We start from the raw sequence: 27,528 nt of genomic DNA, 5'->3' as shown, positions 1-27,528 counted from the left end.
CAAATTCAAAGATGCCAAACAATGCTTGGAATGCGAGCATTAGCAGGTGATTAAATCTTTACAGATCCAGAGATGGGGTAACCCCAGGTTAAAGAGGTGTGAATTGTACCAAGCCAGGACAGTTGGTAGGATTTCACAGGCCAGATGGTGGGGGATGAATGTAATGCGACATGAATCCCAGGTCCCGGTTGAGGCCGCACTCGTGTGCGGAACTTGGCTCTAAGTTTCTGCTCGGCGATTCTGCGTTGTCGCGGGTCCTGAAGGCCGCCTTGGAGAACGCTTACCCGGAGATCAGAGGCTGAATGCCCTTGACTGCTGAAGTGTTCCCCGACTGGAAGGGAACATTCCTGCCTGGTGATTGTTGCGCGATGTCCGTTCATTCGTTGTCGCAGCGTCTGCATGGTCTCGCCAATGTACCATGCTTCGGGACATCCTTTCCTGCAGCGTATGAGGTAGACAACGTTGGCCGAGTCGCACGAGTATGTACCGCGTACCTGCTGGGTGGTGTTCTCACGTGTAATAGTGGTATCCATGTCGATGATCTGGCACGTCTTGCAGAGATTGCCATGACAGGGTTGTGTGGTGTCGAGGTCACTGTTCTGAAGACTGGGTAGTTTGCTGCAAACAATGGTTCGTTTGAGGTTGCGCGGTTGTTTGAAGGCAAGTAGTGGGGGTGTGGGGATGACCTTGGCAAGATGTTCATCGTCATCAATGACGTGTTGAAGGCTGTGAAGAAGATGACGTAGTTTCTCCGCTCCGGGGAAGTACTGGACGACGAAGGGTATTTTGTCGGATGTGTCCCATGTTTGTCTTCTGAGGAGGTCGGTCCGGTTTTTCGCTGTGGCGCGTTGGAACTGTCGATCGATGAGTCGAGTGCCATATCCCGTTCGTACGAGGGCATCTTTCAATGTCTGTAGATGTCTGTTACGCTCCTCCTCGTCTGAGCAGATCCTGTGTATACGGAGCGCTTGTCCATAGGGGATGGCTTCTTTAATGTGTTTAGGGTGGAAGCTGGAGAAGTGGAGCATCATGAGTTTATCCGTGGGTTTGCGGTAAAGCGAAGATGTAGCGTGTGATCCGAGTTAACCATTGCCGAATACTCCGCACTCTTCACCCTAGGTAACAACATCCTACTCATAATGAACACTTCAGCAGTCAAGGGCATTCAGCCTCTGATCTCCGGGTAAGCGTTCTCCAAGGCGGCCTTCAGGACACCTCAGCACTTCGCTTTACCGCAAACCCACGGATAAACTCATGATGCTCCACTTCTCCAGCTTCCACCCTAAACACATTAAAGAAGACATCCCCTATGGACAAGCGCTCCGTATACACAGGATCTGCTCAGACGAGGAGGAGCGTAACAGACATCTACAGACGTTGAAAGATGCCCTCGTACGAACGGGATATGGCACTCGACTCATCGATCGACAGTTCCAACGCGCCACAGCGAAAAACCGGACCGACCTCCTCAGAAGACAAACATGGGACACATCCGACAGAATACCCTTCGTCGTCCAGTACTTCCCCGGAGCGGAGAAGCTACGTCATCTTCTTCACAGCCTTCAACACGTCATTGATGACGATGAACATCTTGCCAAGGTCATCCCCACACCCCCACTACTTGCCTTCAAACAACCGCGCAACCTCAAACGAACTATTGTTTGCAGCAAACTACCCAGTCTTCAGAACAGTGACCTCGACACCACACAACCCTGTCATGGCAATCTCTGCAAGACGTGCCAGATCATCGACATGGATACCACTATTACACGTGAGAACACCACCCAGCAGGTACGCGGTACATACTCGTGCGACTCGGCCAACGTTGTCTACCTCATACGCTGCAGGAAAGGATGTCCCGAAGCATGGTACATTGGCGAGACCATGCAGACGCTGCGACATCGAATGAACGGACATCGCGCAACAATCACCAGGCAGGAATGTTCCCTTCTAGTCGGGGAACACTTCAGCAGTCAAGGGCATTCAGCCTCTGATCTCCGGGTAAGCGTTCTCCAAGGCGGCCTTCAGGACCCGCGACAACGCAGAATCGCCGAGCAGAAACTTATAGCCAAGTTCCGCACACGAGTGCGGCCTCAACCGGGACCTGGGATTCATGTCACATTACATTCATCCCCCACCATCTGGCCTGCGAAATCCTATCAACTGTCCTGGCTTGGTACAATTCACACCTCTTTAACCTGGGGTTACCCCATCTCTGGATCTGTAAAGATTTAATCACCTGCTAATGCTCGCATTCCAAGCATTGTTTGGCATCTTTGAATTTGTCTATATATGTGTTTCTGGAACAGACCTCTTCATTCACCTGAGGAAGGAGCAGCGCTCCGAAAGCTAGTGACATCGAAACAAACCTGTTGGACTTTAACCTGGTGTTGTAAGACTTCGTACTGTGCTCACCCCAGTCCAACGCCGGCATCTCCACATCATAACAGATTTAAGAAATTGTTTGAGTGTTCCGACGGTACGCAACGGTGAAACCCTGTGTATTATGTTTCCTTTAGGTGTTATCCACACCACCATTTACATTTTATAATATATAATTTGGACAGAGTTATCCGTTCTCTGTAATATTCAATCTGATCAACCAGAAGTGTCAAACAAGTCTAGACACCGGTTGATATACTTATTTATCGAAAACCACCTTTTATCGCGAAGGTATTAGGCAACCCTAAGGATCTTCATCACTCATTTACCCAGAGATTTAAGGAGGACTCTAACCTCCCAAGGTTTCCAACCCGGGACTTTAGGAAGGATTTTAACCTCCCAGGGACTCCAACCCGGGACTTTAGGGAGGACTTTAACCTCCCAGGGTCTCCAACCCTGGACCTTTTAGGGAGGACTCTAACCTCCCAGGGTTTCCAACCTGGGACTTTAGGAAGGATTTTAACCTCCCAGGGACTCCAACCCTTTCAAACCTTCTTCGTAACGGGTTCGCCGGACTGCTTTGATTTCGTCAGAGTCTCCACCGAAACCGAACAGCAGGGCGTGGCCACACTCGGGACAGCAGAGGGGGAAACCAAAGTGGTAACAAGTGGTAACTCACGTTTGGTGGCCAATTCCCTCCTCAGCGTCCGAATGCGATCAATCTGTTACGCCGTCAGGTTCCAGGGAGGCTCCTTGAATACCCGCATTCTCCACCAAATGAGGATTATTTTGCAGCCAGTCCGGATGAAATGATCAGTCGAACACCACGTTACTTTAACATGTTTATTTCTCGGCCGGGGCTAAAACCACTGTATCTCTTGAGAGTTACACCAGCAAGCCAAAGTCAATACATCTAACAGCAGTTCTTATACAATTTTTGGCTCATTTCTGAGGGCAGCTCCCTCGCATTCCTATCTGTGCTCTCAGCTCAATTATAATTCAGCTCCCCTCAATTATAATTATCTTTAAGCCTAGTGCACCCATTCCCAAGGCCGTTACTGCAATTTGTCTGGTTCAAAAACAAGTGATACATTTTGCTACCAGAAGCCTGTCTTGACATTTCTTCACACAAAGCTATATCTAACATTTTGTTTTTCCCATAAAGTTCCAATCCATCTTGAGCCAAACTCTCATTTATCGATCATCAGCCAAACTCTCATTGCGTCCTTGTCTTTGTTCAGAAGGAGGGAGAAGGACTCCTGCCCCAGTGTATCCGGAAGAGAACCCTGCGCCAAGAGCCATTAAACATCTCCAGTACCAATGGGGCCAGCTGGTCCGCGAACTTCTCATAGAATTCTACTGGGAATCCATCAGGCCAAAGCACTGCCACTTCTGCATCTTGCTTAAAGCCCAGCAAACCTTTTCCAACCCCATCGGCACCTTCAGTGCTTCCCGCAACTCATCCCCCACCTGAGGAAACTCCAAACCATCCAAGAACTCAGCCAATCCTGCTCATCTTCTGTATAGTCCCTCAGAAAGAACAAAACACCTTGTTGATTTTCTCAGGGGCAGAGACCAACCCAGCCTTGGCATGGTGGCACACTGGTTAGCACTGCTGCCTCACAGCGCCAGGGACCCTGGTTCAATTCTAGCCTTGGGTAACTGTGTGGAGTTTGCAGTTTCGCCCCGTGTCAGCTTGTGTTCCAGTTACCTCCCACAATCCAAAGATGTGCAGGTTAGGTGGATTGGCCATGATTAAATTGACCTGTAGGTTCGGTGGGATTATAGTAATAGGGTAGGGGAGAGAGGCTAGGCATAGGTAGGGTTTTCTTTCAGAGGGTTGCTGCAGACCCGATAGGCCAAATGGCCCCCTTCTGCACTGTAGGGGTTCTATGGCTTCCGCATCTGCACAATCTCTTTGTTAGCCTCCTGCCGCCTAAACTGATGAGTGAACAAGCGGCTAGCCTTCTCCCCATATTAATATAATATATCATCTCCTTTAAGCGCCGTAGCTGATGTGTGTCCCAGCCCGAGGACAGAAGGTGAAACTGCAATAGCAGTTTCTCTCTGCGTGCCAAGAGCTCTGGCATTGGATCTCTCACATATTCTGTGTCTACACCCAGAATCTCGTTCATCACCTCCTGACACTCCTGCATGTTCTCCCTTTCCATATATCTATCCTCTAATCACTGCCTTTATTGTCTCTAAAACTGTAGACATAGAGACCATCCCATTCTTATTCCATTCTAGATTGTTCTTTGTGGCCACTGAAATCTTAGCACAAAAGTCAAAATCCAACAAGTCCATGTTCTGCCTCCAGCTCGTGCACTGCACACGGCCCCCACCAACTTCAGGTCCACCAGATGTAGCGTGTGATCCGAGTTAACCATTGCCGAATACTCCGCACTCTTCACCCTAGGTAACAACATCCTACCCATAATGAAAAACTCTGCGAATACACCTTATACACCTGTGAGAAAACCCTTGGTGCATAAACCTCCACGGATCTACTCCCCCACCCCCCCCTCTGTCTCTTCTATGGATGCCACTAATATCTTTGCCATCCCCAAAGGGTCCTGCAACTTGGGTCTGGAGCAATGCAACTTTGGATCCAAAATGCATCGGTGTAGTGGTATTGCCACTGGACTAGTTAACCAGGTACCCAGAATAATGCTCTGGAAACCAGGTTCAAATTCTGCCACTTCAGATGGTGAAATTTGAATTCAATAAAAATCTGCAATTAAAAGTCTGATGATGACCATGAAAACATTGCTGATTGTTGTAAAAACCCATCTGGTTCACTAATGTCCTTTAGGAAAGGCAATCTGTTGTCCTTACCTGGTCTGGCCTATATATGACTCCAAACACACAGCAACGTGGTTGACCCTTAAATGCCCCCCTCAAGGGCAATTAGGGATGGGGTAATAAATGGTAGCACAGCCTGCGATGCCCTCATCCCATGAACAAATAAAACAAAAATCAAAACCCCCCTCCTCGCCCAAAATCAGTTTGCTTGTATCCAGTTCCGGAAGGGACGCCAACAACCATCTCATAAAAGTAACATAGCCCCAAGTCAGGGTATACAAGTTCACCATCATTGCAGCCTTCCTTTCCTATGTACTTGCGACTATCACATAACCGCCCCCCCCCCCCCCGCCCCCCCCTCAACCACAGAGCACCCTGATGCACTATTAATTACTACAAAGACGAGAGTAGTGAATAATCGAGGCTTTATTGAGCAAAGATGTGTGGCCTCCTGTAGCTGCTACCAGAATGGGAGCAGCCCCGGCGAGCACACACATTTATACGCCGCCTACTGGGCGGAGCCAGCAGGCAGGGATTTACCCATGTACCTCTAATACAGGAGTCTTACCGTACTACATCTAATATACATCTACAACAATTAGTGCCTTCCCCCAGGAGCCGCTGAACCTCCGACCTGATGAAGGTCCTGGCCTGGGCACTGTACCGTCTGCTCCTGGTGCCGACCGGTTTGCAATCCGGGGTGAGGTTTGCAAACGAAGGTGGATCGACCTTAAGGGTCGTGAGGCCGCATACGGTGAGGGGGGGGTAGGGGTCCGCTGAATTCTAAAGTTAGGCTTTGGAAGTGGCACTGGAAGTACAGGCCGAGTAACAGGGCAGGGCAGGACGTAGAGCCGAAAGTTGCTAAACTCTACGTCCTGGATGGTAAGGGTTGCGATGTTTATATTATATCTAATATACATCTACTACAATTATTGGTGACTACCACACACCCATCACCGCCCCTGCCTGAAAACACACCCTCCTACTAACCAGGATCGCCACCCCATGTGCCACTTTGTCGAACATTAAATGAAAAACCTGGCTCATCCAGGCCTTTCGTAACCTGACCTGGGCCTGAACCCGCAGATGAATCTTTTGGTGGAATAATACGGCACCCAAACCAGGGCCTATACTTCCTCAGAAAACTAAGGAAATTCGGTATTTCTACATTGACTCCTACCAACTTTTACAGATGCACCATAAAAAACATCCTACAGCCTGGTATGTCAACTGCTCGGCCCAAGACCGCAAGAATCTTCAGACAGTCGTGAACTCAGCCCAGTCCATCACACAAGCCTGCCTCCCATCCATTGACTCCATCTACACCTCCCGCTGCCTGGGGAAAGTAGGCAGCATAATGAAACACCCCTCCCACCCGACTTACTCACTCTTCCAACTTCTTCCATCGGGCAGGAGATACAAAAGTCTGGGAACACGCACGTACAGACTCAAAAACAGCTTCTTCCCCACTGTTACCAGACTCCTAAACAACCCTCTTATGGACAGACCTGATTAATACTCCACTCCTGTATGCTTCACCCAGTGCCGGTGTTATGTAGTCACATTGTGTACCTTGGGTTGCCCTATTATGTATTTTTAAAAATGTCTTTTTCCTTTCATGTACTTAATGATCTGTTGAGCTGCTCGCAGAAAAATACTTTTCACTGTACCTCGGTACACGTGACAATAAACAAAATCCAAATCCAATCCAAACCCTTTAAATGGGAAAATACCTTCGCTCTTTTCACAGGCATCCTCGACCATCGCACGTTCCAGGTAATTAACCTCGGGGGTCTCTCACCCCCTTGAGTCAGTCATTTGCACTGCAATTTAACATTCCTGCCCCAATTCCTGGATGCTAAGCCCATCTGAAATGGCCACCAGCCCCACCCCAAGGGTGAGACAAAGAAAGCCCCTGGTCACTCCCTGACACCACATCGTCCCTCACATCCTGACCCCAAGGGCTGGAGCTTCTTCCCCCTCCTCCACTCCCGTTTGCTAGCCATCCCTCCCATTATCACTAGCAAATTGTCTCCCCTACCAAATCCCTCAACAAGAGCCAATATATCCCTTATCCCTCCAACCGTGCCCAAATCCCAGCATAGAATCATAGGAGCCATTGGGCCCATCGAGTCTGCACCAGCCCTTGGAAAGAGCACCCTAGTTAAGCCCACACCTCCACCCTATCCCCATAACCCGGTAACCCCACCTACCCTTTTTTGGAAACTAAGGGCAATTTAGCATGGCCAATCAACCTAACTTGCACATTTTTGGATTGTGAGAGAAAACTGGAGTACCCGCAGGAAACCCACGCAGACACGGGGAGAAAGTGCAGGCTCTGCACAGACAGTAACACAAGCTGGGAATAGAACCTGGGACCCTGGAGCTGTGAAGCAACTGTTCTACCGTGCTGCCCCCAAGTGCAACAAAATCTCTCTCCAAATAAAAAAACGCAAGAAACACTAAACTTTCACGTTTTCTTTGAAAAAACTGCCCCAACAGAGGGAAAAAAAATGCCCCAACAGCGGAAAAGTGAGCCTTTATCACATTTGAAGTTTGAGCCAACAGCTCAGAAATCGGGTCCAAAGCCTCATCAACTGTGCGTTTAAAAGATTTTTTAATCTCTTGGCCCTGCCGCTTGAACTGTCCATTTGTTTGCCAAACGTTTCCAGTTCCTGCATCATTTCCACGGCCATCATGTCTCGCATAATGGATATGGCGGCCATTTTCCATCCCTCACCTTAGTTCGACGGGCTAGCCTCCTGAGCCTTCTTAATATTGGGCTTTTTTGTCAACAGTTTTGACATGTCACTGTCAGGAATAAATTCACCCACTCACCACACTGGGCTTGGGCACCAAATCGTCCTGAAAATGCAGGTAAAAGTGGTCAAATAAAATCACCTTGCCAGGAGCCACTTTTTTGTGTATCTTGGGCGAAATTCTCCGGAAACGGCGCGATGTCCGCCGACTGGCGCCCAAAATGGCGCCAATCAGACGGGCATCGTGCCGCCCCAAAGGTGCGGAATGCTCCGCATCTTTGGGGGCCGAGCCCCAACATTGAGGGGCTAGGCCGACGCCGGAGGAATTTCCGCCCCTCCAGCTGGCGGAAACGGCCTTTGTTGCCCCGCCAGCTGGCGCGGAAATGACATCTCCGGGCGGCGCATGCGCGGGAGCGTCAGCGGCCGCTGACAGTTTCCCACGCATGTGCAGTGGAGGGAGTCTCTTCCACCTCCGCCATGGTGGAGACCGTGGCGGAGGCGGAAGGGAAAGAGTGCCCCCACGGCACAGGCCCGCCCGCGGATCGGTGGGCCCCGATCTCGGGCCAGGCCACCGTGGGGGCACCCCCCGGGGTCAGATCGCCTCGCGCCCCCCCCAGGACCCCGGAGCCCGCCCACGCCGCCTTGTCCCGCCGGTAAGGTAGGTGATTTAATTTACGCCAGCGGGACAGGCAATTTATCGGCGGGACCTCGGCCTATCCGGGCCGGAGAATCGAGCGGGGGGGCCCACCAACTGGTGCGGCGCGATTCCTGCCCCCGCCGAATATCCGGTGCCGGAGACTTCGGCAACCGGCGGGGGCGGGATTCACGCCAGCCCCCGGCGATTCTCCGACCAGGTGGGGGGTCGGAGAATGTCGCCCCTTGTCTTTACATGACGTCACCGGAAGTCCGTGTTTGTCTTTCTCAATCAGTGAACACTCATTGCTCTTTTCTGCTGGTACTACAACTGTCTCATGCAGGATCTCTTCTCTGATAGGAGTAGAAGTCCCATCCTCAAGTAACTAGGCTAAACACAATATATTATCACTGCGAGGCAGCTGGATTTCTGTTTGTCAAGTTGCTGATTGACTTAGTTTGAGGGTGGGGGTTGCGGGAAGGCAAGGAACTTCTGTCTACCTGTAAAATCCACACCCGGTTCTTGCATATGAACGAATGTCATTTCTAGCAAATGTAAGTGAGCTTGCCTGATTATCTTAAATTGGTTGTTAGTGTAGTTATTAGATCATTGAGAATTGTTCAGGAAGTACTGCCCAATTACAGAATCACATTTAACAGTGGATGTTTGATTTTCCCGTCTGTAAGAGTGAGCTGGTTGAGTACTAATTTGTTTATACCTTATTTTTGAGATATGGCTGGAGCTGGATTCTCAAATCACTGATGCAGCGAATGAAGCAAAGGACAATGTGAAGTTTCTGCAGGCGTTAGAGAAAGTCTGTGAGCCACTTTATAATTCTGATCCGGTAAGCTCTTTAAAGAATTTTCATTATAGGTACTTTTAAAGTACAACTACAGGGTAGAATTCAGCTGGTGGAGGGTGGGCCTTCTTTATGGTGCAACTAATTTTCAAAGATGTGATTTTAACTGCATTAAGATATTGTTGATTAAATTTAATGATTTGGACAACATTCCAGCCGCATCCCGTACAAATTGAGTATGATTTTGAATATTCTTGGTCACTTTGTAGTGTTTCCTAAATGTTGTAACTGCTGTTTCAAATCTAGTAGTGAGCATTTCTCCACTTGTTAATTGAGTGCTTTAATACACTTTATTTAAATAATTTTAACAGAAAGGGTGTAGATTAAAATTTGTGACATTTAAAGTGGTTTGAGAAGCCTGTACCAATCTACCAACTTCTACACCTTACTCCAGTGTTTAAAGCTGGGTCTGTCAAACTCCCTTGGGAAAGGTGGATTGGCAATTAACATGGATTAATTATGTTGCAGGAGATGCTTACTATACAAAATAATCTCAGGAGTTTCAAGTATAGAATGATTGTTTATTCCAACCTATTAGGAGACTGCATCTCAGAGGATAACTATGAAGCAGGACTCTTCCCAGCTAAGAATTCAGGTGGAATTCAGAATGGTTAGGTGGGGTTACTGGGTTACGGGGATGGGGTGGAGGCATGGTCTTAAGTGGTGTGCTTTTTCCAGGAGCCGGCAGACTCAATGGGCCAAATGGCCTCCTTCTGCACTGTAAATTCTATGATTCTATGATAAGAAATCACAGGTCATTTATGTATAATAATCTTTGTCAATGTCACAAGTAGGCTGACATTAAAACTGCAATGAAGTTACTAGTTGCCACACTCCGGCACCTGTTCAGGTACACTGAGGGAGAATTCAGAATGTCTAATTCACCTAACAAGCATGTCTTTTGGGACTTTCAGAGTGCACCTCCTTCTTCAGGTGATTCGAAACAAACCTGTTGGACTTAACCTGGTGTTGTAAGACTTCTCACTGTGCCCACCCCAGTCCAACGCCGGCATCTCCACATCCTGGGAAAGAGTGCCTGCCCATCCATAAGACCAAAAGACAAAGGAGCAGAATTAGGCCACTCGGCCCATCGCGTCTGCTCCGCCTTTCAATCATGGCTGATATTTTTCTCATCCCCAATCCCCTGCCTTCTCCCCATAGCTATGAGGAGAGGTTGAATAAACTTGGTTTGTTCTCACTGGAACAACGGAGGTTGAGGGGTGACCTGATAGAGGTCTACAAAATTATGAGGGGCATAAACAGAGTGGATAGTCAGAGATTTTTTCCCAGGGTAGAGGGGTCAATTACTAAGGGCCTTAGGTTTAAGGTGCGAGGGGCAAGGTTTAGAGGAGATGTACGAGGCAAGTTTGTTTTTACACAGAAGGTGGTGGGTGCCTGGAACTCGCTGCCGGTGGAGGTGGTGGAAGCAGGGACGATAGTGACGTTTAAGGGGTATCTTGACAAATACATGAATAGGATGGAAATAGAGGGATACGGCCCCTGAAGTGTAGAAGATTTTAGTTCAGACGGGCAGCATGGTCGGCGCAGGCTTGGAGGGCCATAGGGCCTGTTCCTGTGCTGTACTTTTCTTTGTTCTTTGTTTAAATACTGATCCCCTTATTAATAAAGAACTATCTATCTCTGTCTTAAAGGCATTCAGTGATTTGGCCTCTGGAGGCCAAACACCTTCTACTCCAGCCATGCCCCTAAATCCTATAGCCTTTATCAGGTCGCCCCTCAACCTCCGTCGTTCTAATGAAAACAGTCCGAGTCTATTCAGCCTCTCCGCATAGCTGACACCCTCCAGACCAGGCAACATCCTGGTAAACCTCCTCTGCGCCCTCTCCAAAGCCTCCACATCCTTCTGATAGTGTAGCGATCAGAATTGTGCACAATTGTGCCCCGTCCAATGAAGGCAAGCATTTCACATGCATTCTTTACCACCTTATCCATTTGTGTTGCCACTTTCAAAGATCTATGGACCAGTACACCCAGATCTCTTTGACTTTCTATATTCCTAAGAGTTTGACATTTCCTTTGGACCCACGGTGAAGAATCACGGAATGACTACACAATGACATCAATAAGTTCCATCCCACTATCAGACTCACCATGTACTCTCCAGAATCTGTTGCATTCTTGGACACACTCATCCCCATCAAGGATGGTCACCTCAGCACTTTGCTTTACCGCAAACCCACAGATAACCTCACGATGCTCCACTTCTCCAGCTTCCGCCCGAAATACATTAAAGAAACCATCCCCTATGGACAAGCCCTCCGTATACACAAGATCTGCTCAGACGAGGAGGAGCGGGGCAGACATCTACAGATGCTGAAAGATGCCCTCGTATGAACGGGATATGGCGCTCAACTCATCGATCGACAGTTCCAACGCGCCACAGCAAAAAACCACACCTACCTCCTCAGAAGACAAACACGGGACACAAACAACAGAGTACCCTTCGTCGTCTAGTACTTCCCTGGAGCGAAGAAACTACGACATCTTCTTCGCAGCCTTTAACAAGTCATCGATGAAGACGAACATCTTGCCAAGGTCACCCCCCAACCCCACTACTTGCCTTCAAACAACCGCGCAACCTCAAACAAACCATTGTTTGCAGCGAACTACCCAGCCTTCAGAACAGCGAACACGACACCACACTACCCTGCCATGGCAATCTCTGCAAGTTGTGCCAGATCATCGTCATGGGTACCACCATTACATGTGAGAACACCACCCACCAGGTACGTGGTACATACTCGTGCGACTCGGCCAACGTTGTCTACCTCATACTCTGCAGGAAGGGATGTTCCGAAGAGTGGTACATTGGCGAGACCATGCAGACGCTGCGACAACGGATGAACAGACTTTGTGCGACAATCGCCAGGCAGGAATGTTCCCTTCCAGTCGGGGAACAGCAGTCAAGGGCATACAGCCTCTGATCTTTGGGTAAACGTTCTCCAAGGCGGCCTTCAGGACGCGCGACAACGTAGGATTGCCGAGCTGAAACTTATAGCCAAATTCTGCACACATGAGTACGGCCTCAACCGGGACCTTGGATTCATGTCGCATTACATTCACCCCCCCACCATCTGGCCTGGGCTTGCAAAATCCTACTAACTGTCCTGTCTTGAGACAATTCACACCTCTTTAACCTGTGATTATCCCTCTCTCCAGTTGCTCCATCTGGACCTGTAAAGACTTAATTACCTGCAAAAACTCTCATTCAAAGTATCGTCTTGCATCTTTGACTTTGTCGAAATATATTTTTCTGGAATCCACCTCTTCATTCACCTGAGGAAGGAGCAGCGCTCCGAAAGCTAGTGATTCGAAACAAACCTGTTGGACTTTAACCTGGTGTTGTAAGACTTTTTACTGTGCTCACCCCAGTCCAACTCCAGCATCTCCACATCATCTCTTCCTTCTGAGCCTGCTAGATGTTAACCTCTCTTGCTTCTGAGGCTGCTAGATGTTAATCCAGTATTCTTCAAACTTTTTTTCTGGGGACCCATTTTTGCCAACCAGCCAACCTTCGGGACCCAACCCGGCCGACCTTCGCCACCCACGCCGGCCGACCTACGCGACCCACGCCGGCCGACCTGCGCGACCCACCATTTTCTCTTACCTTGTTTGCTGCTGACAGAAATGGAGGAAATGATTTTTGGTCCCTTTGGCCCTCGTACACGCTCCTCCAATGGAACCTGTTGGATGAAGGTGAAGCCTTCTGTGTCAGAAAGTGTGGCGTCTTCATCTGTCCAAAGTTCTGAATTTTTTTCCTGTAACATTTTATCAAATAAATGCCCCCCCCCCGAACTTGTAAAAAAAAAGAATAAAAGAAATGAAAAAAATGAATTAAGCCCCTCCGAATTTGTAAAAAAAAAAGAATAAAAAAAATGAAAAAAATGAACAACCCCCCCCCCCCCCCCCGAACTTGTAAAAATAATAAAATGAATAAAATAAATGAAAAAAATAAAAATTAAATGAATAAAATAAATGAATAAAAACCACTACAGAACTTATAAAACAAAAAGCTGCAACCTTTTAAAAAAAAATAGCGGCCGCACTGCGCATTCGTGCCCGATTATCGGCGCGTATGCGCAGTGCGGCCGCTATATTTTTTTTAACATGTTCGCAGCAGCTTGCAGTCGGCATTCTGAAAAGCCGGCTGTTGCGCGGGGATTTGCGCGATCAGGAGCGCTGTGGACAAGTTGCGCCCCCGACTTTGAAGAACACTGTGTTAACCTTTCTTGCTTCTGAGGCTGCTAGCAATTATGCCTTGGTTCCATTTTGATTTTGCCTTCTGTGTGTTTGGCTATCTGCCCCCACCAAGTTCCTTAACTCAAGACATCACATGTTTAATTAATTGACCTTCCCAATTGTCTTTCATAATCTATTCACATCTGATTCTTACCTAAACTGCCTTGTTACTGGGAGAGATGCATCTCACCCGGCCTTTTTAAAACTGCTACTGCTATTTGTAGGCAAATGCCTAAATGTTGCTGGGCAGGTCGCATCCCATTATGTTTTGGTTAAATTAGTTTTACTGCTATTAGTAAATTAGTTTACTACTGCTGTTGTTGGGCAAAATCATGACTGTGATGCCGGGGGTGGGGGTTCTGTTGTATTACTATTAAATCAGGGCGGTCGTTCTGACCTTGCCTCACCCCTGGCCAAATTAATTTCTAAGAATGGATGGATTGTGATCTGGATCGCGCCAATCCACCCAGCAGGAACCATAAGACGAGCAGAATTAGGCCACTCGGCCAATCGAGTCTGCTCCGCCATTCAATCATGGCTGCGATTTTTCTCATCCCCATTCTCCTGCCTTCTCCCCATTACCCCTGATCCCCTTATTAATCAAGAATCTATCTATCTCTGTCTTAAAGACACTCAGTGATTTGGCCTCCACAGCCTTCTGCGGCAAAGAGTTCTACAGATTCACCACTCTCTGGCTGGAGAAATTAATCCTCATCTGTTTTAAAGGATTGGCCCTTTAGTTTGAGCTGGTGTCCTCTGGTTCTACTTTTTCCTCCAAGTGGAAACATCCTCTCCACATCCACTCTATCCAGGCCTCGCAGTATGAAATGTTTGCCAGATTTCCCTTTGGAATTTGGTTTGCATGGCAATCAGTTGATACAACTTATTATTGAGAAGTAATTAGTTGTTCTAAAAATTAACATGCATTAGATTTGAATGAAAATATTTTCAAAAAGCTGACAGTGGGGGACCACTTTGGGACCAGTAATCATAGTTCTATTAATTTTAAAGTAGTTATGGAAAGAGACAAAAAAAGGTGCAGCACGGTAGCACAGTGGTTAGCACAGTTGCTTCACAGCTCCAGGGTCCCAGGTTCAATTCCTGGCTTTGGTCACTGTATGTGAGGAGTCTGCATGTCCTCCCTGTGTCTGCGTGGGTTTCCTCCGGGTGCTCCGGTTTCCTTCCACCGTCCAAAGATGTGCAGGTTAGGTGGATTGGCCATGCTAAATAGCCCTTAGTGCCTAGAAACGTTAGGTGAGGTTTCTGGGTTATGGGGATAGGGTGGAGGCGGGGCTTAAGTAGGGTGCTCTTTATAAGGGCTGGTGCAGACTCGACAGGCCAAATAGCCTCCTTCTGCACTTTAAATTCTATGATTCTGTGAATCTATCAAGAAAAAGAATAACCGAACAAGATTACATTTACACAGTTAAAAGTTAAATTTAGTCTTACAGAACACTCCCCCCCCCTAAAATTTCCTACTTGGTTGGACTCACCAATAAGTACCCCTTTAGGCAATAATCCCTTACAAGTATTTAATCTATAAACGCCAGTACTATTGCAACAAGGCAAACCCACTGTTGCTGCCTGGACTATATATCATAGGTGGGATTCTCAGTAGCCCAAGCCAAAATCGTGTTCGGCGATCGGGCGAGGGAAATCAGGGCCGGCGCCGGTTTGATGCCATTCAGCCATGTTCCGCCACCTCCGAAATGGCATCACCGTGCCGCACGCCATGTGCGCATGGCCGATGCCATCTTGTACGGTGCGACCGCTAAAGGTCGTCATCCTTGCGCATGCGTGGCCCGGGACCGCTTCATTTTCCGTTTTTAGCGTGGGAGGCGGGTGTTTCAGTCAGCGCCAGCTAGCCCCTCGCTGTGCCGGAATCGGTGAGGGGTCAGCACCGATTTCTTTTCACGCGGATTCTCCGTTCGAACCGGCACTTAGCTGCAGCAACGGAGAATCCAGCCCCATATGGCTTCTCACTCACTTCCACTCTGCAGTGGAAATTCAAGAAACTTTAAATCAAAACCCTGCTTTCCGAAAATTAAATATTTTGCCTCTTCACAGTTCTTTTTCCAGCTCAGAACATCATTCAAGTATATCTTACATGGCCACTCTCCGCACAGCTCTCACATCTCTCCTTAGGTAGTCTTTTTTCACCCTAGAATGCCTATAATGCAGAAGGAGGCCTTTTAACCCATCAAGTCTGTACTGACCCTCTGAAATAGAATCCTACCTAGGCCCACTCCCCCCTCCCATCCTTATAACCCCACCTAACCTGCACATCTTTGGACTGTGGGAGAAAACCGGAGCACCCGAAGGAAACCTATGCAGACGCAGGGAGAACATCACACAGTCATCCAAGGCCGGAATTGGTTCCATTATCCTTATCCATGTTTGAATCTTGCCTTTCCCATATATGAAAATATAAAAGTCTTTCATCTTCTATTGCCCTCGCCTTTGGGTCAAGTGAAATTTAACAATCTTGCCGTGTCAATTTATGACCTTTCCCAAGTTGTAAACCCTTTTTACTCCCCTTTTAAATTTAGCAGATTAAAATCCAAATCCTCCCTTATTTCCTAATGTAAATATCCACCCATGGTTCATAAAGAAAAATATAGAGAATTCAGTTTAGCCATATTAACTTCAAGTGCATGTCATACTGTGGAGGCAGCATGGTAGCATAGTGGTTAGCACAGTTGCTTCACAGCTCCAGGGTCCCAGGTTCGATTCCCGGCTGGGTCACTGTCTGTGCGGAGTCTGCACATTCTCCTCGTGTCTGCGTGGGTTTCCTCCGGGTGCTCCGGTTTCCTCCCACAGTCAAAAGATGTGCGGGTTAGGTGGATTGGCCATGCTAAATTGCCCTTAGTATCCAAAAAATGTTAATATGGGGTTACTGGGTTACGGGGATAGGGTAGATACGTGGACTTCAGTAGGGTGCTCTTTGTAAGGGCCGGTGCAGACTCGATGGGCCGAATAGCCTCCTTCTGCACTGTAAATTCTGTGATTCTATGATTCACACCTACACTTCTTTAAGACCCGACAATTTGTAGTTAATCTGTCTTCAGTTAAATTAAGATGGCAACACACATAGCCACAAGCCTGTTTTACAGACATTAAACTTAACATTAAAAATAATTCATCACAATTATCTTCACCATTTTGCCACACTTAGCTAATTCTATCATCTCATCCACCCCTCTCATACTACCTCTCCCATGCCATCTACATTCTACACATGCTATTCCTTACAAGCATTTCCGTCTCCAATGTGTTGTGGTACCTGGGCCAGACCCCAATTTAGATTAGGAAACCGGACGAGACCCCAATAATTTAGCAATTTGTAAACGGTGGTAGCACACTCCAGGAATGATTCCACTAACAACCTAAGGATCTTTTATATCAAAGCAAACTTTATTATTAACATAAGACTCACCCCATTAACATCCAAGGAAAAACAGCTTTTCAATTAACAGTTAAACAGTTTCAAAAAAACTGGGACTGGATTCGGAGTTTTAGAGGCTAAGTGCGGAGGATCTGTGGGGCTTTAATGTGAATAAGATTAGCGGCGGCCCCCTCACCGATCCTGCGACCGGTGAGGGGCTCGCAGCCACGCCGCGTAAAACTCCCAGCTCCCATGATATAACCGGCTGGAGAAAGGCAGGGTTGGTGGTTGCACATGTGCATGGCGACGACCTGCAGCAATTGCGCCGTAAAACATGGCGCCGGCCATGCGCGGACCTGACCTGCCAGATTTTCCCCCCCTGGCCACTCCCCCCACCAGTGCCACCAGCCTTCGCTGAAGCTCCCCCCCGGCCAACAGCACTTTGGCGGCATGATTTGGCAGCAGTGGACACAATCTGCAGCCGGCAGACTGTGGTGGCGGTGGACACAGTCCGCAGCCGTCACACCAGGTTCCCGACCGCTGAGACCACATGTCAACCGCGCGGTCAGGAACTCAGCCCATCGGGGGACATTGGGGGAGGGCCTTCAGGTGATGCGCTAAGGCCGTCCCAATGACATGAGGTGCGCGATGCGATGATGCCTTTTCAGAGGGGGCGGAACATACAAAACCTGCGTCAAACAGGCACCGCCCCCAATTTTGGCATCAAAAGGCATTCTCTGCCTGATCAACGATTACAAAATTGCTGTCGGGGAACGGTGAATCCTGCCCCAAGTTTTTGAACTTACGTTCCCTTCTACTTCTCGAATTTTAATTAACAAAATGCACACGCACAGATCAACTGCCACTTAATAATACAGTTAACACTCAATCCTTGGGAGAGAAGTTTCAGAAGTCAATCTGAGAAAACACCTCCTTTCCTTAAAATCTTTACCAGACTCCTAAATGACCCTCTTATGGACTGATGGACTTATGGACTGATCTTCTCTACTGAGTAGCTTTACACTCCTGTATGCATCACCCGATGCCTGTGTCTATGTATTTACATCGTGTATTTTATGTTTGCCCTATTACGTATTTTCTTTTAATATACTGAATGATCTGTCTAAGCTGCACGCAGAACAATGCTTCTCACTGTACCTCGGTACACTTCATAGCTATCAGAGAGAATCCGCACCTCTTCACACATACATAGGTTCCACCTTTGCATTGTGTTATGGGCCACCCCAAAGTGCATTATGAAGCTCATCTGTCTTATAACTTTTATGTTGAATTTGGCTAGGATGAGCACAAGAGCCTTCACTTCAGGTGTGATTCATCAGACTTCCTGGCATTTTTATCAAAACAAAGTTCATTATAAGAATGTAGCTAACATGTATAAAATGCTTAGGAAGAATTTATCAATTACAAACATGTTAAAAAAACACACAAGAGCTACAGTAATCTGGTTTACAGGGGCTGGTTTAGCACAGGGCTGAATAGCTGGCTTTTAAAGCAGCATCCCGGACCAGCCTCCCCGAACAGGCGCCGGAATGTGGCGACTAGGGGCTTTTCACAGTAACTTCATTTGAAGCCTACTTGTGACAATAAGCGATTTGCATTTCATTTCATCTGTATGTATAAAACTCTTAATGAATCCCCCTTAGTAGCTGTTCCAATTCAATCCAAAATTCAGTAAACCAAAACCCCTTTCAAAGGCGTGGCCCAGCACAATGTAATCTCACTTGAATGGGACTGGTCCTTTCCCTGAGATTCTGGTCCAGTTCCAACCAGCAGATTCAAAACTGCTTCCGGAACGCAACTCTATCTTTAAAGTTACCAAGGCAGTTTGCCACATCCAATGTGCTTTCAGTTCACTGGAACAGCTCTTAAATAAAAACAGAAAACAGGGAAACGCTGCTTCTTTCTTCTGCAGTCCAAGGCAACAAACCAAAACTGAAACCCACACACCAAAGCCCCTCTCACTTGACAGCCACAGCTCAGTTCCACCCACAGCTCAGTTCCACCCACAAATCACATCACTGAAGCCATGCTGCAAGCCATGTTGTAAGACCAAACCTGTCTTAAAGGGACATTCACATAACAATTGGGACAGCAGCACACTACCTCTTGGCAGCTACACTTGTATCACAAGCTCCAGTCCTCTGTGCAACCCACATGCCTGTGCATATGACAGGCATCGCCTGCCTATCAATCCATCAACTGACCCCTTAAACTGACCAATCAAAGTAGTATGGACAGACAAAAACTGCATCTAAATATTATAAGTATTTTTGTCTTCCAGTACCACAATCACAGTTATGAAATAATTTAATTTCCAGGTGACTATGACTAGAGGTGTTCCAAATTTGATAAATGCAATTCAAATGATCCACAATGTGTCAAGATACTACAATACCTCACAGCAGATGACCTCCCTATTCATTAAGGTAGGTACCTTAATTTGTTCATGAATTTAATCTTTGAATGTATTTTGATAACTCTGCTGTGATTGTATGTTACTAACTTTAGGTTACAAACCAAATGGTTACAGCTTGTAAGGAATATATCACTGAGGATGGCAGCACTCGTGTGTGGGACCAGAATTCTGATATCGTTATTCGAAAAGTGGAGGTAAAATTTACTAAAATATTAATTCTACTTCAGAAATTTAGACTTTTTAACAGCTGCACAAATTGCCATATTCTGGTGGGAGAGTACATAAGAATTCATGTTGGATAGTGCCTCTGTCACTTTTTCTCCTGAAATCTACAACAGGTCAATAATATCTCCTACACCAGATTTTCTACTTTGTAGTTATGGAAAGGAATGTAGAATTCTGAAATTAAAGAACAAAATGTTGGAAGAACTGGCCACCAGATGGGATTAGCAAAGGAAAAAGGTCAGAAAATTGGTATCAGTTCTGAGGGACCAGACGTGTCTTTGAGAAACAGTTCTTGATTGTGGAAGAATATATTGCAAATTGTTGACACTATTTTGCAACTTACATTTTAGAAGCACTTATTTTCCGCTGGCGAAAATCCAGAGAGAATCCGGAAATCCGATTGTCTCCGGAGAAGTTGCATTTTCCTATTTTCCACTTCACTCGCCAGTGATGCCCACCTGGTAGAAAGAAAAATGCCTGCCCTACATTATTACAGAGACCTGGGCGGGATTCTCCATCCAGCGACACTGGAATCACAAATTTCGATCGTGTGTCAGCCACAAATCGAGGTCAGCGCTCAAAGGAGCGCCATGCTCAGGCGCTCCGATGGTAGCATGGATGCATTCCACTTTCCGCACCGGCATTCATGCAGTAGCATTCGTTAACATATCATTAACGGGTCCGACCCAGTAGTCTCTGGCTTCCCACGATGCTCTGGAAGTGACGCCAGTGTGGTTCACTTGTGGTATTTAAAAATAGGGACTGGGCATCGTGGCTGCTGAGGGAGATGAGAGGTATGAAAAGTTTGCAAAGGCTATTGGTGGATGACAGTGGAGCCACTGTCTGTGGCTAGTTTAGGGACTGGTTTAGCACAGTGGGCTAAACAGCTGGCTTGTAATGCAGAACAATGCCAGCAGCGCGGGTTCAATTCCCGTACCGGCCTCCCCGAACAGGCGCTGGAATGTGGCGACCGGGGGCTTTTCACAGTAACTTCATTGAAGCCTACTTGTGACAATAAGCATTTATTATTTTTATTATTAGCGTGTGATCTGCCAGGGGGAGTAGCAGTGGGTGACCAGGATATGGACTGTGGGTTCGGGTTGACCCACCAGTTGCTGGCAACCCTCTGCACCCATCCCAATGCAGGGGGAGAAGGGGAAGAGCAGAGCGCACCCCGAACTGCGGACACATGCACCGTGGCCTTTAGCACCCACCCTGACAAACTGTACCTCTCAAGGCAGGTGCCCAAAGAGTGACACTGTCAGCTAGCCCATCCCATAGGACCACCGATCGTCACCAATCCCCACCTGCCTACTGTGCCCTTGCTCACATCCATCCTGACCCTGGACAGGTAGACATGACCCAGATGTCACAGACAGGACCCAATGCCCAGCCCCCTCATCCGTTCCCATCCATGGGCCCTGCCCGTATGCATGCCACGAAGTATGGCGTCGGTCAGTGGCCACACCCACCCCACAACCAGCTGTCATCCTGCTGGCAAGGTGTCACCTAAGGAGGACACCCACAGTAGACCCCACAGGAGGACACAGGATAGGGGCCGCAGACCCTTTTTTGAAATGGGTAGCGCCAGCCATCGGTACCCCTGCTGGCAGGGATGGATGGCAGGGTTAGATAACCCCTGGTGGGGCTATGGGTGGAGTGCGGAAGACAGAGTGTCGAGGGGAGCCACCAGGGATAAAGGTGAGATTAGGATGAGGGAGGGGGACATTCGGAGGCAGGGCTACAGTGCAGGACATGGCCATTGAGTGACCCGTTGGACCTGGATGAGCATAGGAGTACTCACCATATTAATATGTTCACTCTTTTTTTTTGAATATATTTTATTCAAGATTTTTTGGCCAAACATAACAGTACATGGTTTTTCTTTTAAACAACAATAAAGCAATATAAATAACAGTGGCCAGTTTTAAACAAATAAATAAATAATATATAAACAGAAACAAAAACAAAATTAAATGGCAACTGCCTTGTCAAAAATAGTTACTCTCCAAAAATACAATCCAACAGTCCAATATACATTACCTATAGCAAATGTCTATACATATACAATGACATCCCTAAGAGCCCGCCCGGATCCTCTCCCCCCCCCCCCCCCCCCCCCCCGCCCCTCTCCCCTGGGTTGCTGCTGTTGTCTTTCTTTCTTTTCATTCCCTCTATCGTTCTGTGAGGTAGTTGACGAACGGCTGCCACCGCCTGGTGAACCCTTGAGCCGAACCCCTTAATACGAACTTGATCCGTTCTAACTTTATAAACCCTGCCATGTCGTTTATCCAGGTCTCCACGCCCGGGGGTTTGGCTTCCTTCCACATAAGCAATATCCTGCGCCGGGCTACAAGGGACCCAAGGCCAAAACATCAGCCTCTCTCGCTTCCTGCACTCCCGGCTCTTCTGCAACCCCGAATATAGCCAACCCCCAGCTTGGCTCGACCCGGACCCCCACCACCTTCGAAAGCACCTTCGCCACCCCCTCCCAGAACCCCTGTAATGCCGGACATGACCAAAACATGTGGGTGTGATTCGCTGGGCTTCTCGAGCATCTCCCACACCTATCCTCTACCCCGAAAAATTTACTGAGCCGTGCTCCAGTCATATGCGCCCTGTGTAGAACCTTGAATTGTATCAGGCTTAGCCTGGCACACGAGGACGATGAGTTTACCCTACGTAGGGCATCAGCCCACAGCCCCTCCTCAATCTCCTCCCCCAGCTCTTCTTCCCATTTCCCTTTCAGCTCATCTACCATGATCTCCCCCTCGTCCCTCATTTCCCTATATAGGTCCGACACCCTACCATCCCCCACCCATGTCTCTGAGATCACTCTATCCTGCACTTCCTGCGTCGGGAGCTGCGGGAATTCCCTCACCTGTTGCCTCGCAAAAGCCCTCAGTTGCATATACCGAAATGCATTCCCTTGGGGCAACCCATATTTTTCCGTCAGCGCTCCCAGACTCGCAAACGTCCCATCTACGAACAGATCTCTCAATTGTACTACCCCAGCCCTTTGCCATGCTCCAAATCCCCCATCCATTCTCCCCGGAACAAACCTATGGTTATTTCTTATCGGGGACCGCACCGAGGCTCCCGTCCTTCCCCCATGCCGTCTCCACTGCCCCCAAATTTTTAATGTTGTCACCACCACCGGGCTTGTAGTGTATTTCTTCGGTGAAAATGGCAACGGTGCCGTCACCATTGCTTGTAAACTGGTCCCCTTGCAGGACGCCCTCTCCAATCTCTTCCACGCCGCTCCCTCCCCTTCTCCCATCCACTTACACACCATTGAAATATTGGCGGCCCAGTAATAATCATTTAGGCTCGGTAGTGCCAACCCCCCCCTATCCCTACTACGCTGCAAGAACCCCCTCCTCACTCTCGGGGTCTTCCCGGCCCACACAAAACTCATAATGCTTTTCTCAATTCTCTTAAAAAAAGCCTTCGTGACCATCACCGGGAGGCACTGAAACACAAAGAGGAATCTCGGGAGAACCACCATTTTAACCGCCTGCACCCTACCCGCCAGTGACAGGGACACCATGTCCCATCTCTTGAAGTCCTCCTCCATCTGTTCCACCAATCGTGTTAAATTAAGCCGGTGCAAGGTTCCCCAATTCTTGGCTATCTGAATCCCCAAGTATCGGAAGTCTCTTGTTACCTTCCTCAGCGGTAAATCCTCTATTTCCCTGCTCAGCTCCCCCGGATGCACCACAAACAACTCACTTTATACCCCGAAAACTCCCCAAACTCCCCAAGTATCCGCATTATCTCTGGCATCCCCTCCACCGGGTCCGCCACATACAACAACAAATCATCCGCATACAGAGATACCCGGTGTTCTTCTCCTCCCCTAAACACTCCCCTCCACTTCCTGGAACCCCTCAGTGCCATGGCCAGGGGCTCAATCGCCAGTGCAAACAATAACGGGCAGCACGGTAGCCTTGTGGATAGCACAATTGCTTCACAGCTCCAGGGTCCCAGGTTCGATTCCGGCTTGGGTCACTGTCTGTGCGGAGTCTGCACATCCTCCCCGTGTGTGCGTGGGTTTCCTCCGGGTGCTCCGGTTTCCTCCCACAGTCCAAAGATGTGCGGGTTAGGTGGATTGGCCATGATAAATTGCCCTTAGTGTTGGGTGGGGTTACTGGGTTATGGGGAATAGGGCGGAGGTGTTGCCCTTGGGTAGGGTGCTCTTTCCAAGAGCCGGTGCAGACTCGATGGGCCGAATGGCCTCCTTCTGCACTGTAAATTCTATGATAATCTACGATAACGGAGACAGGGGACATCCCTGCCTCGTCCCTCTGTAAAGCCGGAAATAATCAGACCCCCGTCCATTCATAACCACACTCGCCATCGGTGCCCTATACAGCAGCTGTACCCATCCGATATGTCCATCTCCAAAGCCAAATCTCCTCAGCACCTCCCACAGATAATCCCACTCCACTCTATCAAATGCTTTCTCGGCATCCATTGCCACCACTATCTCCGCTTCCTCCTCTGGCGGGGGCATCATCATTACCCCGAGCAACCTCCGTATGTTCGTGTTCAGCTGTCTCCCCTTCACAAACCCAGTCTGGTCCTCATGTACCACCCCCGGGACACAGTCCTCTATCCTCGTCGCCATTACCTTGGCCAGAATCTTAGCATCCACATTTAAAAGAGAAATGGGCCTATAGGACCCGCATTGCAGCGGGTCTTTTTCCTTCTTTAGGAGGAGCGATATCTTTGCCTCTGACATAGTCGGGGGCAACTGGCCCCTTTTCCTAGCCTCATTAAAGGTTCTCGTCAGAAGCGGGGCCAACAAGTCCATATACTTCCTATAAAATTCCACCGGGAATCCGTCCGGTCCCAGGGCCTTCCCCGCCTGCATGCTCCCAATCCCTTTCACTACCTCCTCCATCTCAATCTGTGCTCCCAGTCCCGCCCTCTCCTGCTCCTCCACCTTCGGGAATTCCAGCTGATCCAGAAAGCACATCATTCTCTCCTTCCCTTCCGGGGGCTGAGCTTTATATAATCTTTCGTAGAATACCTTGAACACCCCATTTACTCTCTCCGCTCCATCTCTCCCTCCTCGTCTCTCATCCCCCCTATCTCCCTCGCTGCTCCCCTCTTCCTCAGTTGGTGGGCCAACAACCGGCTCGCCTTCTCCCCATATTCATACTGTACACCTTGTGCCTTCCTCCATTGTGCCTCTGCATTACCCGTAGTCAACAAGTCAAATTCTACATGTAGCCTTTGCCTTTCCCTGTACAGTCCCTCCTCCGGTGCCTCCGCATATTGTCTGTCCACCCTCAAAAGTTCTTTCAGCAACCGCTCCCTTTCCCTACCCTCCTGCTTTCCTTTATGTGCCCTAATAGATATCAGCTCCCCTCTAACCACTGCCTTCAACGCCTCCCATACCACTCCCACCTGAACCTCCCCATTGTCGTTAAGCTCCAAGTACCTTTCAATACACCCCCTCACCCTTAAACATATCCCCTCATCTGCCAATAGTCCCATGTCCATTCTCCAGGGCGGGTGCTGTTCTTTTTCCTCCCCTATCTCCAGGTCCACCCAATGTGGAGCGTGGTCCGAGATAGCTATTGCCGTGTACTCCGTCCCTGTCACCTTCGGGATCAGCGCCCTTCCCAATACAAAAAAGTCTATCCGTGAATATACTTCATGGACATAGGAGAAAAATGAGAACTCCTTACTCCTAGGCCTGCTAAATCTCCAGGGGTCTACTCCTCCCATCTGCTCCATAAAGTCCTTGAGCACCCTAGCTGCAGCCGGCCTCCTCCCGGTCCTGGACCTCGATCTGTCCAGCCCTGGGTCCAGCACCGTATTAAAGTCTCCCCCCATTACCAACTTTCTCGCCTCTAGGTCCGGGATACGTCCCAACATTCGCCTCATAAAATTGGCATCATCCCAGTTCGGGGCATATACGTTCACTAGAACCACCGCCTCCCCTTGCAATCTGCCACTCACCATCACGTATCTACCCCCGCTATCCGCCACTCTGGTCTTTGCCTCAAACAGTACCCGTTTCCCCACTAATATAGCCACCCCCCTGTTCTTTGCGTCTAACCCCGAATGAAACACCTGCCCCACCCATCCTTTGCGTAGTCTGACCTGGTCTATCAGTTTCAAATGCGTCTCCTGCAACATAACCACATCTGCCTTTAATTTCTTTAGGTGTGCGAGTACCCGTGCCCTTTTAATCGGCCCGTTCAGCCCTCTCACGTTCCATGTGATCAGCCGGGTTGGAGGGCTCTTTACCCCCCCCCCCCTTGTCGACTAGCCATCCCCTTTTTTAATCCAGCTCCTCACCCGGTTCCCACGTAGCCGTATCTCCCCCCGACGGCGCCCTCCCGCCTCGCCCACCCCACCCCGTACCAGCTCCCCCTTCTCCCCAGCAGCAGCAACCCAGTTAACCCCCCGCTAGATCCTCTTCTAGCGTAATTGCACCCCCCAATGTTGCTCCCAGAAGTCAGCAAACTCTGGCTGACCTCTGCCTCCCCCCGTGACCTCGGCCCCCTCTGTGCGAGGCCCCCTCCTTCCTGCTTCCCTGTTCCCGCCATGATTACCATAGTGCGTGAACAAAGCACGCGTTTCCCACTTGGCCCCACCCCTAATGGCCGGCGCCCACAATTCCTCATCCTCCTCCCCCCCCCCCCCCCCCCCCCAACGACATGGGGAAGAGAGAAAAGTTACAGGGTTGCAAGATTAACAACTTGAGAAATCATCCCTTCCCCCTTTTTTTCCCCCCTTCACCCCACGTACTCACACCACCACTTTGTCCCAAACGTTCTTTTTCTGGCCCGCCTATTCCAGCTGCTCCTCCACAATAAATGTCCACGCCTCTTCTGCCGTCTCAAAGTAGTGGTGCTTCCCTTGGTGTGTGACCCACAGTCTTGCCGGTTGCAGCATTCCAAATTTGACCTTCCTTTTGTGAAGCACCGCCTTGGCCCGATTAAAACTCGCCCTCCTTCTCGCCACCTCCACACTCCAATCTTGATATACGCGGATCACCGCGTTCTCCCACCTACTGTTCCGAGTTCTCTTCGCCCATCTGAGGACCATCTCTCTGTCATTATATCGGAGAAATCTCACCACTATGGCTCGAGGTATTTCTCCAGTCCTCGGTCTTCGTGTCATAACTCGATAAGCTCCCTCCACCTCCAATGGGCCCGTCGGGGCCTCCGATCCCATTAACGAGTGAAGCATCGTGCTCACATATGCCCCGACGTCCGCCCCCTCCGCACCTTCGGGAAGACCAAGAATCCTTAAATTCTTCCTCCTCGCATTATTCTCCAACACCTCCAGCCTTTCCACACACCTTTTGTGTTGTGCCTCGTGCATCTCTGTCTTCACCACCAGGCCCTGTATTTCGTCTTCATTATCCGCGGCCTTTGCCTTCACGACCCGAAGCTCCTGCTCCTGGGTCTTTTGTTCCTCCGTTAGCCCTTCAATCGCCTGTAATATTGGGGCCAGCAGCTCCTTCTTCATCTCCTTTTTAAGTTCTTCCACACAGCGCCGCAGGAACTCTTGTTGGTCAGGGCCCCATACTAGACGGCCACCTTCCGACGCCATCTTGCTCTGTGCTTGCTTTCCTTGCCGCTGCTCTAGAGGATCCTCCGCAATCCGGCCACCTTCCTCTCCTTTTTCCATCTGTGTCCAGGGGGAATTCCCTTCTGGTTTACCGCACAGTGTTTTTAGCCGTTGAAATTGCCGTTGGGGCTCCTATTAAGAGCCCAAAAGTCCGTTCCACCGGGAGCTGCCGAAACGTGCGACTTA

General features: G+C 48.9%; 1 protein-coding gene across 1 annotated transcript in view; it reads left to right on the top strand.

Moving 5' to 3' along the window:
- Positions 1 to 27,528, top strand: part of LOC140411190 (dynein axonemal heavy chain 8-like) — a 2,783,184-nt gene that overhangs the window by 338,166 nt on the left and 2,417,490 nt on the right. Inside the window, exons 9-11 of the mRNA XM_072500280.1 lie at positions 9,311 to 9,424; positions 19,424 to 19,531; positions 19,614 to 19,715. Of these exons, the coding sequence (XP_072356381.1) occupies positions 9,311 to 9,424; positions 19,424 to 19,531; positions 19,614 to 19,715 (324 nt within the window). The remainder of the gene's footprint in view (positions 1 to 9,310; positions 9,425 to 19,423; positions 19,532 to 19,613; positions 19,716 to 27,528) is intronic.

This window comes from Scyliorhinus torazame, chromosome 4 (genome assembly GCF_047496885.1).
Source record: "Scyliorhinus torazame isolate Kashiwa2021f chromosome 4, sScyTor2.1, whole genome shotgun sequence".
NCBI classification, from domain to species: Eukaryota; Metazoa; Chordata; class Chondrichthyes; order Carcharhiniformes; family Scyliorhinidae; genus Scyliorhinus; species Scyliorhinus torazame.
The sequence above is the reverse complement of the archived record's forward strand: the minus strand, read 5'-3'. Positions and strand labels throughout refer to the sequence as shown.